Here is a 12,208-nt window from a genome sequence, read left to right as displayed (position 1 = left end):
TCACGGAATCGCACCGTCAACGGTCCAACGGTGATAGGACGGTCGAGAACATCCTTATGGAGACGGTTCTGGATGTCCCATCGCTGCTCGTAGAGTCCCTTCCACGTTTCGAGAGACAGTAACAACTTGTTTCCACGATTATCCCCTATAGCGATCGCGACGTAGCTCGGTGGACCGACGTTGATGCCGATTTCCACGTACTTGTACCCCGTAGCCGTCAGCGCGTATCGGCTGCTCAGTATACGAACTGCGCGACGCGCGGGTGAAACGCTATGGGAAAAAATTATGAATAAAATTACTTTCTCTAAAAAAATTTTTTAAATCAAAAGTAGAAGACAAAGGAGGATTCTTAAACGTATCTGGTACATTTCTACTTCTTCTTGGGTGGACTTGCAGCGTCCTGAAGCGGAACGTAATAGTCCATGCTGCTGTTTCCCTGAATGGAATTCATTGCTGCTGCTGAGAGAAGCGACGTTTTGCACGCACAGTGGCTGATTCAATACTGAACTTGCACGAACGAACGTGTTCAATTCTTCAACCAATTATAAGGAGAGGGGGAAATAAACGTTTTTAAGCGCCGCTTACGTAGCAATTATGGACTTCGGGCTGACGCAATACCGAACCTGCACGAACGTGTTCGATTCGTCAACTAATTATAAGGAGGGGGAGGGGGAATAAATTTTTTCAAGCGCCGATGTCAACGCTGCTCACGTAAAAAATTATGAAAGAAATCCGTCTAACGCCACCGATAAACGGGAGAAATATGGATAGGGGAAATAAGAATTGTCAACGTGTTTCATAAAAAAACATATTTTATTTCGTATGGTAAGACCACCAATTAAACAATTTGAATACATTTTGCAAAACACAATTAGTTACATGTTTGTTACAACGCAAAGTATGCGTAACGTCCAGTTTATTCAAAGATGGCACGTCTTTGTAGTGCGTATCGATAGTTTCGATGTAGATATCGTCGTCATCCAGGAGCAGATTCCGCAGCCATTCGCATTTCTCGCGTCCCTTGACGTATACGACGGTATATGACGCCTCGTCCGTCACCGCCTTTGTAATCAGATCCTTAGCCCTGTTGTACGGAACCGTTCCATCGTCCCATTGTAATCCATGATGATTCGTCATCAGCCAGGAGGCATGGCGTCTCTCCGCCTTGGTGAGACCGTACCATGGTACGCAGGGTCCAAAGATACAATGAGAGAGAATATATCCATTTCGCAGCACGGCAAACTCCTTCGCGATAAAGTTTCCGCCGATGATAAAACCTTGCAGATCCGCGAACGTCGGTACGGACATCGTTGTATCAACGCGTCAACTATAATCGTTCTCGCTGTATCGCGGGTGGTTCTCTTTTTTATATAACGAGGTTCTCGATGTTGCCACGCTTAGGTGATTCTGCTCACAACGTTGGTCAACGGGCTGTATTCGACCACGCGATCGTGTATGATGAGACAGTAGGCCGTCGTATTATCCGGTACGTTCTCCTTGCAATCAAATTCCAAGCGCACGTCCACGGTGGCGCTCTTGATCGACTCTTTCTGTCGCGAACAATCGATAACCACGAAAGGTCCGCGAATAAGGAAATTGATAGTGGTCAGGAACGTTTCGTCGCAATCACATCCATAATACGCCTTACGGAAACGCGAGTACATCTCGTAAAGGATGGCATATCTGCCTCTGTCGAAATCCAAATTCATGTCGTCGTACGGATAACATTCCGAGTTCAGATACAGTTTCACGTTGATGAGTTTGCAGTCGTTGAATACGGTAATGTCTTCGTTCGGTACATTTTTTCGTCCAGTCTGCAACGCGAAGATCACGTATCGCGGCTTCTCAAGTTGCGGCGCGGTCTTAATAGCCCACGAGTGCTTGGTCGTGCTCTGAAGCAGTGGATACTCGTACAGGTCCCACGATCGGAACCCCATGCTGAGGTATCGTCCGCTCTCCAAGGTGCGCAGCATCGATAGCTTAGTGACTTCATCCAACAGCACGTGCGGCATTCACCATTGTATCTTGAATATGTCGATCCGTGGCTGCGCTGTCGCATCCACCTAGACACAATTGTTGTCGTTGCGCAATCGTATCAGAATCAGTTCGTGACGAGCGTTGATCATCACGCGTTTGTAATCCTCACAAAAGCCTAGCAGCATGTTGAGAGGCATGCAAAAGTTGAAATCTCCCTCCACTACACGTTGATACGCAATGTCCCACCCGCCATTGGTCAGGATTAGAGCTCTATTGGGTGATAACGTCGTATAGTTTTTGAGCGTGCTGGTTATGCCAACATTTCTGTTGCGATCAATCTCCACGCCGTCAAGTTCGTAGCGAATCTCATCAAACATGAACGCCACGCAGTTATTTCCCAGCCTTAGAATCGTGCCGTCGAGTCTGTTCTGCACCGTGAATTTGCCCTCGATGTACAGAAAATTTTCATGTGGTAGCGTGTACAGATCTTGTTGCTGTATGGGTATTCTTATCTCGTCGCTGTGTTCGAACGTTGTGTTGGCGAACGGATTGTACGTGTGAGTCTCGATCTTGACGATGCGATCGTCGAAGATCGGCTTGTTCCCGATGTTGAGGATCTCGGTCATTTTAGATATTTCGTACCGCGAATCCCAAAGACCGCAAAAATTCAACGTTCTCTGCTGTGAGCCTCTTCTGCTTCTTGATGCAGCGGGATGACCAGATGCTATTGAATGTTGACGCCGTAAAGATCGTGTTATCTCTCGCTTGCTTCGTTCCGCTTAATACGAGCATCTCACGTTCTCGGCGTCGCACGTGCAATCTGATCGTGATCTCTTCTCCACGAAAGTCGAGCAATCGGCCGGCCTGGTCGGCAACGCGTATCGTCAGATCCGTAATGCACCGTACGATGATTGGCAGGTAAATGATCTGTCGCTGCCTTTTCGATATCTTATATCCCGATGTCACGCTCGGCGAAAATTCGTGTATCGTGTGCACGCGCTCGCCGTTGCTGTACGCACCCGCGTTACACTCTACGCGGATAATGTTCGCATTGATGATGTTTGATCGGCTTGTCCAATTCGTGCCATTCTCCCGGTTGCAATATCCGCTGCGACGAGAATCCCAGCAGTGAACCAATATTGTTTGGTTTTCGAAATTTATTCTGTAGGCACATTTGATCTCGCTTCTCATCGTATTACGATTAGCGCGGAGCACTAGAATTTAACACGGTTCGTATCGTGCAAGATTCATATTGATCAGCACTGTGCGTGCAAAACGTCGCTTCGTTCTCAGCAGCAACGAATGAATTCCATTCAGGGAAACAGCAAGCTTATGACTATTACGTTCGCTTCAGACGCTGCAAGTCCTCCAAAAGAAGTAGAAATGTACCAGATACGTTTAGAAATCTCCTTGTGTCTTCTACTTTTGATTAAAAAATTTTTTTGAGAGAAAGTAATTTTATTCATAATTTTTCCCATAGCGTTTCACGCGCGCGTCGCGCAGTTCGCTATACTGATAAGCACCGACTACGCGCTGGACGGCTACGGGGTACAAGTACGTGGGAAATCGGCATCAAAACGTCGGTCCACCCGGAGCTACGTCGCGATCCGCTATAGGGATAATCGTGGAACGTTGTTACTGTCTCTCGAAACGTGCGAAGGGACTCTACGAGCAGCCGATGGGACCATCCAGAACCGTCTCCATAAGGATTTTTCGACCGTCCATATCCACGCGTTGGCACCGTGACGCGTGGCGATTCCTGAGAGTCCAGTGTGCGATGCCTAAACTCGTGTGTCTGCATTGTCCCACGTATGGGGCGGTTGATGATGATGGAATCCACGTTCTTTACCATGTTTAACTGAACGCTGCCAATCGCCAGCTGACGTACGCCAGTTGGATGTCTCGTCGAAAAGGTCGACGCAAAGATTGCGCAATTTTCAAATATCGCGTCCGCCGAGACGAAGGCAGCGTCGAACGCATAAAACGCGCTAGCGAATGCTTCAACGCCATAACATAGATTGGAGCTGTTGCTTCTGAATTTTTAGTAAACCATGTAATATATAGAATAATATTTTACTACAGTTTACATGAGATATATTTTATTTCCATAATTTATATTGTATTTTACTTACAGTAATTACATATTATACACTATTTTATTATTCTATTATACTATTTCCTTAAATATAGTATATTTTACTCGCTATTCTTTCTATTTCTTACAAGATAAATCAATAATTTCTTATAAAACGCTCTTCTTTTATTTCCCTTTTTTGTCTTCCACCACCCACTCCATCCGCCATTTGTCGTCTAAAGCATAAACCACAAATATATTAGTAGTTTAGTATATTGAAGTAAATCTCTTTTTCTTTTTATCTTAGTTTGCAACATTACGTAGGCATTTAATTACAGTAGGTGGGCCTCACTGCTCTGAACCCTTCTCTCTCTCTTCCCTCCTCTCTTCCACCTTCCTGTTCTGTTCTCCTCCCGCTCCTCTTCCCTGCCTCTAGCGCAGCGCGGTCTTGCGCAAGCGGCTGGCCCCTCGTGTAACATTAATATTATAAATGAGACTACAGGAATCGGCTTTTTCGTAATATACATTTTTTAATTAATATTACATACCTTTTTATCCGAGCACTTGCACGTGCTTTGTTTGCCACACTTTCGCATGTCGCCTGATGTTAGTAATGGTACCGTGCACGCTGTCTAAAATCGTACAAGATGCAATTGGTGGCAGATCGATCTCCGCCTCTCATAGATATTCCGGTACTCCTTTCGTCGAACAACACGTATCGTTACTCTAAAAGGATATAACGCTCTCAATATTTTGTCCAAAATTAAACACATCCACCATGCCTCCGAAACCCGCAAAATCTCCAGATGCCAGCATGGCATCATCGCTACGCTTATCTTTTCAGTACTTTGTTGGTGCATTAGTAACTAGCCTGCCCCAGTTTCAACATCGTTGTTGCCGGTACGAATTCTTACTTTCCCTCTCTCTTACACTCTTTAAGTAGTTGCGTGTAATTCCACTTTACGCAACGAGCGCCACCACTCAACAGTCCACGCATGCAGTTATAATGAATATCTTGCTCTGGTGCGTCGTTCCCGGTTTCCCATGTATTCCTAGTTCTCGGTCTCGTACAGAACTGCTACGGTGATATGTGTTAACACCCGTCGTGAGCTTTTTTTCCACTTTGTCCGTTGTGCTTCCTCGAGAACGTCGATTTATATTTATTATCTATCCTCATAAATCGTCCATTATTTCAGTCGTTTTTGAAATTCCATGCTTTCAAGACACTTTTTTCTACAGCACTTCGCCAATCGACTTGTGGTGCCTCAAACCTTTTTCCGCCTGCTATATGACATCTCCGTCTCTTTCTAAACCTGCACCGAATATTATCCCTTATCGCTTCTATGAAACGAATACCTTGACGTTCGTCCGTAGAACTGCTGTGTTCCGTACACGTGTCTTTGACTGCAGCCGGCGCCCCGAAGATTCGCGTAACTCGATTTTTTATTCATTGTGCAAACATGTCCCGCGTCTTTGTGCTTTGCATAGGCAGCCGGTATCGGCGCTCGAAAGATTCGCCGTTAATTTCTTTGATAGCAAAGCCATATCGGCGCATGAAATTATAATTATCGTCTGTAAAAACAAACCTTGGTTTCTAGAGTATGTTTACATTAAAATCCCTTTGACGGCAGCCGCCGCCTCGAAGACCTCCGCGTGACGCCATACTCCCCCCCAGAGATTCCCCCCCTCCCCGCGTGACGGTCATTACCCGCGCTCAGAGATTCCCCCCTCCCCCGCCGTGACGTTCATACCCGCGCCCAGAGATTCCCCCCTCCCCCGCACCCCCTCGAAGGCCCCTGAGTTAGGATTGGTACCCTCTTTTCTACTCCTCGTCCGGATTGCGGAATACAGGTGATTTTCGCGAACGGATCACGGACAACGGATCGCCGAACGGCATCGCAGATTGGGGACAACGATCGCGGATCGAAAAGTGACTGCATCGAGAGGATCTCTCGTGGCGAAGAGATCCTAGGGTGCCGGTCAGAAGGAGGTTAACGAACGGTGTGTCGACGTGGAATACGGTACAACAGGCGGTTGTCCGCTGAAACAACGACAGAAACGTGTAAAAGACGGTTAACAAACGGGTGTGTCGGCGTGGATACGGTAACAAACAAGGCGGTTGTCTGTGAAAACAACGATCTGAACGGTGTAAGAGACGCGTGTAAAAGACGGTACGGCGCAGGTACAAAACCGGTACAACGAGGCGGTTGTCCGAAAAAGTGACGTATAGTGACAGAGTTTCTTGGCGCGGCAGCTAAAAATGGCGGAAAAGGTTGTGCACGCGTCCAAGACGTTTCTACGTGGCGGACGAGTTCGACGATCTATCGGCCGTTTGAATGGGCGTAAAGGTTGGAAGACTCGACTATCTACGAAAGGAGCCAGAGCAGCTGCTACGAGAAAGACATCGCGAAAAGCGTTGGAGAAAGGTGCGTCGCGAACGGCGAAACGATCAGATGGCGACGCACGCTAACGACGGGCGATCATAACTTAGAAGCATTACAAAGACGAATTGAAACGGCGATTACGCGAATAGATTGCAATTATTCTTGGATTGAAGGCGTTTTACGCGAACGATTAAGGCGGCTCTACAGAAAAGGAAGAGCGATGACGACGAGACGGATAGTAAAGAAGACGAAATCGAGGAGACCTAGAGGTAAGAGCACGTCGCGAATCCCTAGGATAACGCGCGCGAAATCAGATGGGCGTTTGCTACAACCCAGGACTGCGACACCAGCGCGCGTTAGGAGATGCGATATATCGCGATAGAATCGATACGACCATGATGCTGACATACGATCGTGGCAAGATGTGAGTATTCGCGATCGACCAAGACGGTTGTTGACGTTCAAGGACGTGAAGCAACGTGTTACACGACCTTTATGGAGACGCACACAGAGCGTACGAACAGATAGTTCACACTATTCGAAGAAAACGGCGATATATGCGCTTTGGAGCGAACGCACAGAAGGTTATTTATGTTAAAGGTTATTACGCGGACGGCAAAACTCTTTGCTAACTTCGTAGTGTCACGCACAATTCATATGGTGAACTCAAAAGGGCGCTTAGTGAAGAATTCGCTGTAGACGATGAATAGCCGACAAAATACAGAAGGAGTTATGTAGCAATTACGAGAAGACTGACGAATCTTTTAAGAAATATATTTATCGAGTTTTAAGAATGGCGAATCATGCTGAGATCGAGGTGGGCCAGCTACAATTATTTTATCGACGGTGGAACTATCTTGCGTACCTCTGTGTGCCGTCTCCACTAAAGGTCCGTTAACACGTCTTCAGGTCCTGAACTTCAACACCGTCTTGGTCGATCGCATACTTCACATCTTGCACGAATCGTTTGTCAGCCCATCATGGTCGTATCGATTACATCACATATTCGCATCCTCACTAACGCGCGCTGGTGTCGCAGTCCTGGGGTTAAGCAAACGCGCCATTCTGTTTCGCGCGCGTTTATCCCTAGGGATTCGCGACGTGCCTCTTCACCTCTAGCTCCTCGATTTCGCTTCTTTACATCCGTCTCGTCGTCATCGCTCTCACTTTTCTGTTAGAGCGCTTAATCGGTTCGCGTAAAACCGCCTTTCGAATCCAGATATTGGCATCCTAGTTGCGTATCGCCGTTTCAATGCGTTCTTTGATAATGCTTCTAAGCTTATGATCGCCCAGTCGTTAGCGCTGCACGTCGCCATTCTGATAACGTTTCGGCGTTCGCGACGCACCTTTCTCCAACGGCTTTTCGCAGTCTTTCTCGTGAGCACTCTCTGCTGCAGCTTTCGTAGATAGTCCGAGATCTTACCAACCTTTACGCCAAATCAACCGCCGATAGATCGTTCGAACTCGTCCGCCACCGTAGAAAGTTTAGACGCGTGCACCACCTTTTTCCGCCATTTTTAGCTGCCCGCGGCCAAAATTCGTCACTATCTCACGTCATTTTTCGCGACAACCGCCTCGTTTACCGTCTCTGTACCGCGCGTACCGTCTTTACACCTGTTCTCTTACACCGTTCAGTCGTTGTTTCACAGACAACCGCCTTGTTGTCCTGTATCCACGCCGGACCACACCTTCGTTACACCGACTTTTACACCGATTCTGTCGTTGTTTCACGCGACAACGGCCTGTTGTACCGTATCCACGTTCGACACACCGTTCGTATACACCTCCTTCTGACCGCACCAGGATCTCTTCGCCACCAGAGAATCCTCTCGATGCAGCTCCACTTTCGATCCGCGATTTCGATTGCTCCGCAATCTGCGATCCGTTCGCGACCGTTGTCCGTATCCGTTCGCGAAAATTCAACCTGTATTCCGCCAATCCCGGACGAGAGTAGAAAAAGAGGGGTAACAATCCTAACTCAGGGCTCGAGGGCGGGGTGCCGGCGGAGCGGGGAATCTCTCGGCCGCGGTATGACGTCGACGCGGGGCGAGGCGGGGAATATCTGAGCGCGGTAGACGGTCACGCGTGGGAGGGGGGGAATCTCTGTGGGGGGAGTATGGCGTCACGCGGGAGTCTTCGAGCGGGCGGCTGCCGTCAAAGGATGTTATTGTCAAACATACTACTAGAAACCAATGTATTTGTTTTACAGAAGCGGATAATATATTTCATGCGCCGATTATGCGGCGTGCTATCAAACAAATTACGCGAATCTTCCGAGCGCCGATACCCGGCTGCTATCCAAAGCAACAAAGACGCGGGAATGTTTCACAGATTTATAAAAAAATCGCAGCTTACGCGAATCTTCGCGGGCGCCTGGCTGCAGTCAAAACACGTGACGGAACCGCAGTTCTACGACGAACCACAGTATGTTTCATAGGAAGCGATAAGGCGCATAATATTCGGACTGCAGGTTAGAAAGAGACGGAGATGTGATATTAGGCAGCGGAAAAACGGTTGGGCACACAGTCGATTGCGAAGTTGCTGTTAGCAAAAAGTGTCTTGAAAGCATGGAATTCAAAACGACTGAAAATGGGACATTTAGACGATAGAACTAAATATGTAATCGACGTTCTCGAAGAAAGCACGAGAAAAGTGGAAAAAGTCACGACGGTGTGTAACACATATCACCCGTGTACAGTCTTACGAGACCGAGAACTTAGGAATACATGAAACCCGTGACGACGCACCAGACAAGATATTCATATAACTGATGCGTGGACTGTTGAGTGGTGGCCTCGTTGCGTAAAGTGGAAATTATTACAGGCAACTACTTAAAGAGTGTAAGAGAGAGGAAAGTGAAGAATTCGTACCGCACAACGATGTTGAAACTGCAGCTATTACTATGCCACCACAAAGTACTGAAAAGATCAAGCGCTAGCGCATGATCCTTGTGCATCTTGAGCATTTCTGCGGTTGCGGGAGGCATGTGGATGTGTGTTAATTTTGCGACAATATTGAGCAGCGCCTTATATTCCTTTTTAGAAGTAACGATTACGCTGTGTTCGACGAGCAGTACCGGAATATCTATGAGAGGCGGAGGCATCGACTTCATGCACCATCATCTTGTACGATTTGAGACACGTGCACGGCTACCATTACTAACATCAGGCGACATTGCGAAGTGTGCAAACAAAGCCACGTGCCAAGTGCTCGGATAAAAAGGTACTGTAATATAAATTAAAAAAATGAATATTACGAAAAAGCCGATCCTGTAGCGTCCTCAATTTATAATATTTATGTTACAGAAGGCGGCCAGCCGCTTGCGCAAAGACCGCGCTGCGTAGCAGCAGGGAGAGGAGCGGGGAGGAAAACAGAACAGGAGGTGAAGAGAGGGAGGAAGGAAGAGAAGAAGGGTTCAGAGCAGTGAGCCCACTACTGTAATAATGCCACGTAAGTTGCAAACTAAGAAAAAGAAAAAGAGATTTACTTTCAACTATACTACCACTAACTAATATATTTGTGTTTATGTTTAGCGACAATGGCGGATGGAGTGGTGGTGGAAGACAAAAAAGGGAAATAAAGAAGAGCATTTATAAGAAAATAGATTTATTGTAAGAAATAGAGAATACAGAGTAAAATATACTATATTAAGAAATACGTATAATAGAATTAAAAATAGTGTATTAATATGTAAACTGTAGTAAAATAACATATAATTATGAAATAAAATATATACTATGTAAACTGTAGTAAAATATTATTCTATATATTACATCGGTATTTACTAAAAATCAGAGCCAACAGCTCACAATCTATGTTATGGGCGTTTGAAGCATTCGCTAGCGCGTATGGCGTTCGCACGGCATCCTTCGTCTCGGCGGACGCGATATTTGAAAATTGCGCAATCTTTGCGTCGACCTTTTCGACGAGACAATCCAACTGAGCGTACGTCAGCTCGATGCAGCAGTTCAAGTTAAACATGGTAAAGAACGTGGATTCCATCAGTCATCAACCGTAACGTCGGACGAATCCAGACACACGAGTTTAGCATCGCACACGGGACTCTCACGGAATCGCACCGTCAACGGCCTCCAACGAGTGGATAGGACGGTCGAGAACATCCTTATGGAGACGGTTCTGGCAATGATCCATCGCTGCTCGTAGAGTCCCTTCCACGTTTCGCAGCAGACAGTCAACAACTTGTTTCCACGATTATCCCCTATAGCGTCGCGACGTAGCTCTGGTGGACGACGTTGATGTCCGATTTCCACGTACTTGCTACCCCGTAGCCGTCAGCGCGTATCGGCTGCTCAGATGACGAACTGCGCGACGCGCGGGTGAACGCTATGCGGCAAAAAATTAGAATAAAATTACTTTCTCTAAAAAAATTTTTAAATCAAAAGTAGAAGACAAAGGAGGATACTTAAACGTATCTGGTACATTTCTACTTCTTCTTGGATGGACTTGCAGCGCCTGAAGCGGAACGCTAATAGTCATGCTGCTGTTTCCCTGAATGAATTCATTGCTGCTGCTGAGAGAAGCCGACGTTTTGCACGCACAGTGGCTGATTCAATACTGAACTTGCACGAACGAACGTGTTCAATTCTTCAACCAATTATAAGGAGAGGGGGAAATAAACGTTTTTAAGCGCCGCTTACGCTAGCAATTATGGACTTCGGCTGACGCAATACCGAACCTGCACGAACGTGTTCGATTCGTCAACTAATAAAGGAGGGGAGGACGGGAATAAAATTTTTTCAACGCCGATGAATTATCCGCGTAGAGTGTAACGCGCGGTGCGTACAGCAACGGCGAGCGCGTGCACACGATACACGAATTTTCGCCGAGCGTGACATCGGGATATAAGATATCGAAAAGGCAGCGACAGATCATTTACCTGCCAATCATCGTACGGTGCATTACGGATCTGACGATACGCGTTGGCCGACCAGGCCGGCCGATTGCTCGACTTTCGTGGAGAAGAGATCACGATCAGATTGCACGTGCGACGCCGAGTAACGTGAGATGCTCGTATTAAGCGGAACGAAGCAAGCGAGATAACACGATCTTTACGGCGTGCGTCAACATTCAATAGCATCTGGTCATCCCGCTGCATCAAGAAGCAAAGAGGCTCACAGCAGAGAACGTTGAATTTTGCGGTCTTTGGGATTCGCGGTACGAAATATCTAAAATGACCGAGATCCTCAACATCGGAACAAGCCGATCTTCGACGATCGCATCGTCAAGATCGAGACTCACACGTACATCCGTTCGCCAACACAACGTTCGAACACAGCGACGAGATAAGAATACCCATACAGCAACAAGATCTGTACACGCTACCACATGAAAATTTTCTGTACATCGAGGGCAAATTCACGGTGCAGAACAGACTCGACGGCACGATCTAAGGCTGGGAAATAACTGCGTGGCGTTCATGTTCGATGAGATTCGCTACGAACTTGACGGCGTGGAGATTGATCGCAACAGAAATGTTGGCATAACCAGCACGCTCAAAAACTATACGACGTTATCACCCAATAGAGCTCTAATCCTGACCAATGCGCGGTGGGACATTGCGTATCAACGTGTAGTGGAGGAGATTTCAACTTTTGCATGCCTCTCAACATGCTGCTAGGCTTTTGTGAGGATTACAAATGATGATCAACGCTCGTCACGAACTGATTCTGATACGATTCGCAACGACAACAATTGTGTCTAGGTGGATGCGACAGCGCAGCCACGGATCGACATATTCAAGATACAATGGTGA

At 47.0% G+C, this 12,208-nt stretch overlaps 2 protein-coding genes across 2 annotated transcripts; both read right to left on the bottom strand.

The window, feature by feature from the left end:
- Nucleotides 1–1,397: 1,397 nt before the first annotated feature.
- On the bottom strand, nucleotides 1,398–2,012 carry LOC113563149. Its single transcript, XM_026974392.1, has one exon. It carries the CDS (start codon nucleotides 2,010–2,012, stop codon nucleotides 1,398–1,400), a length of 615 nt encoding a protein of 204 aa, XP_026830193.1.
- A 51-nt stretch (nucleotides 2,013–2,063) lies between these two features.
- LOC113563148 lies at nucleotides 2,064–2,603 on the bottom strand. The gene has a single exon (XM_026974391.1). It carries the CDS (start codon nucleotides 2,601–2,603, stop codon nucleotides 2,064–2,066), a length of 540 nt encoding a protein of 179 aa, XP_026830192.1.
- Nucleotides 2,604–12,208: the final 9,605 nt, after the last annotated feature.

The sequence above is a fragment of the Ooceraea biroi genome, chromosome 12, assembly GCF_003672135.1.
Source record: "Ooceraea biroi isolate clonal line C1 chromosome 12, Obir_v5.4, whole genome shotgun sequence".
In the NCBI taxonomy this organism is placed as follows: Eukaryota; Metazoa; Arthropoda; class Insecta; order Hymenoptera; family Formicidae; genus Ooceraea; species Ooceraea biroi.
Note: the sequence above shows the minus strand (reverse complement) of the source record. Positions and strands in the feature narration are given on the sequence as shown.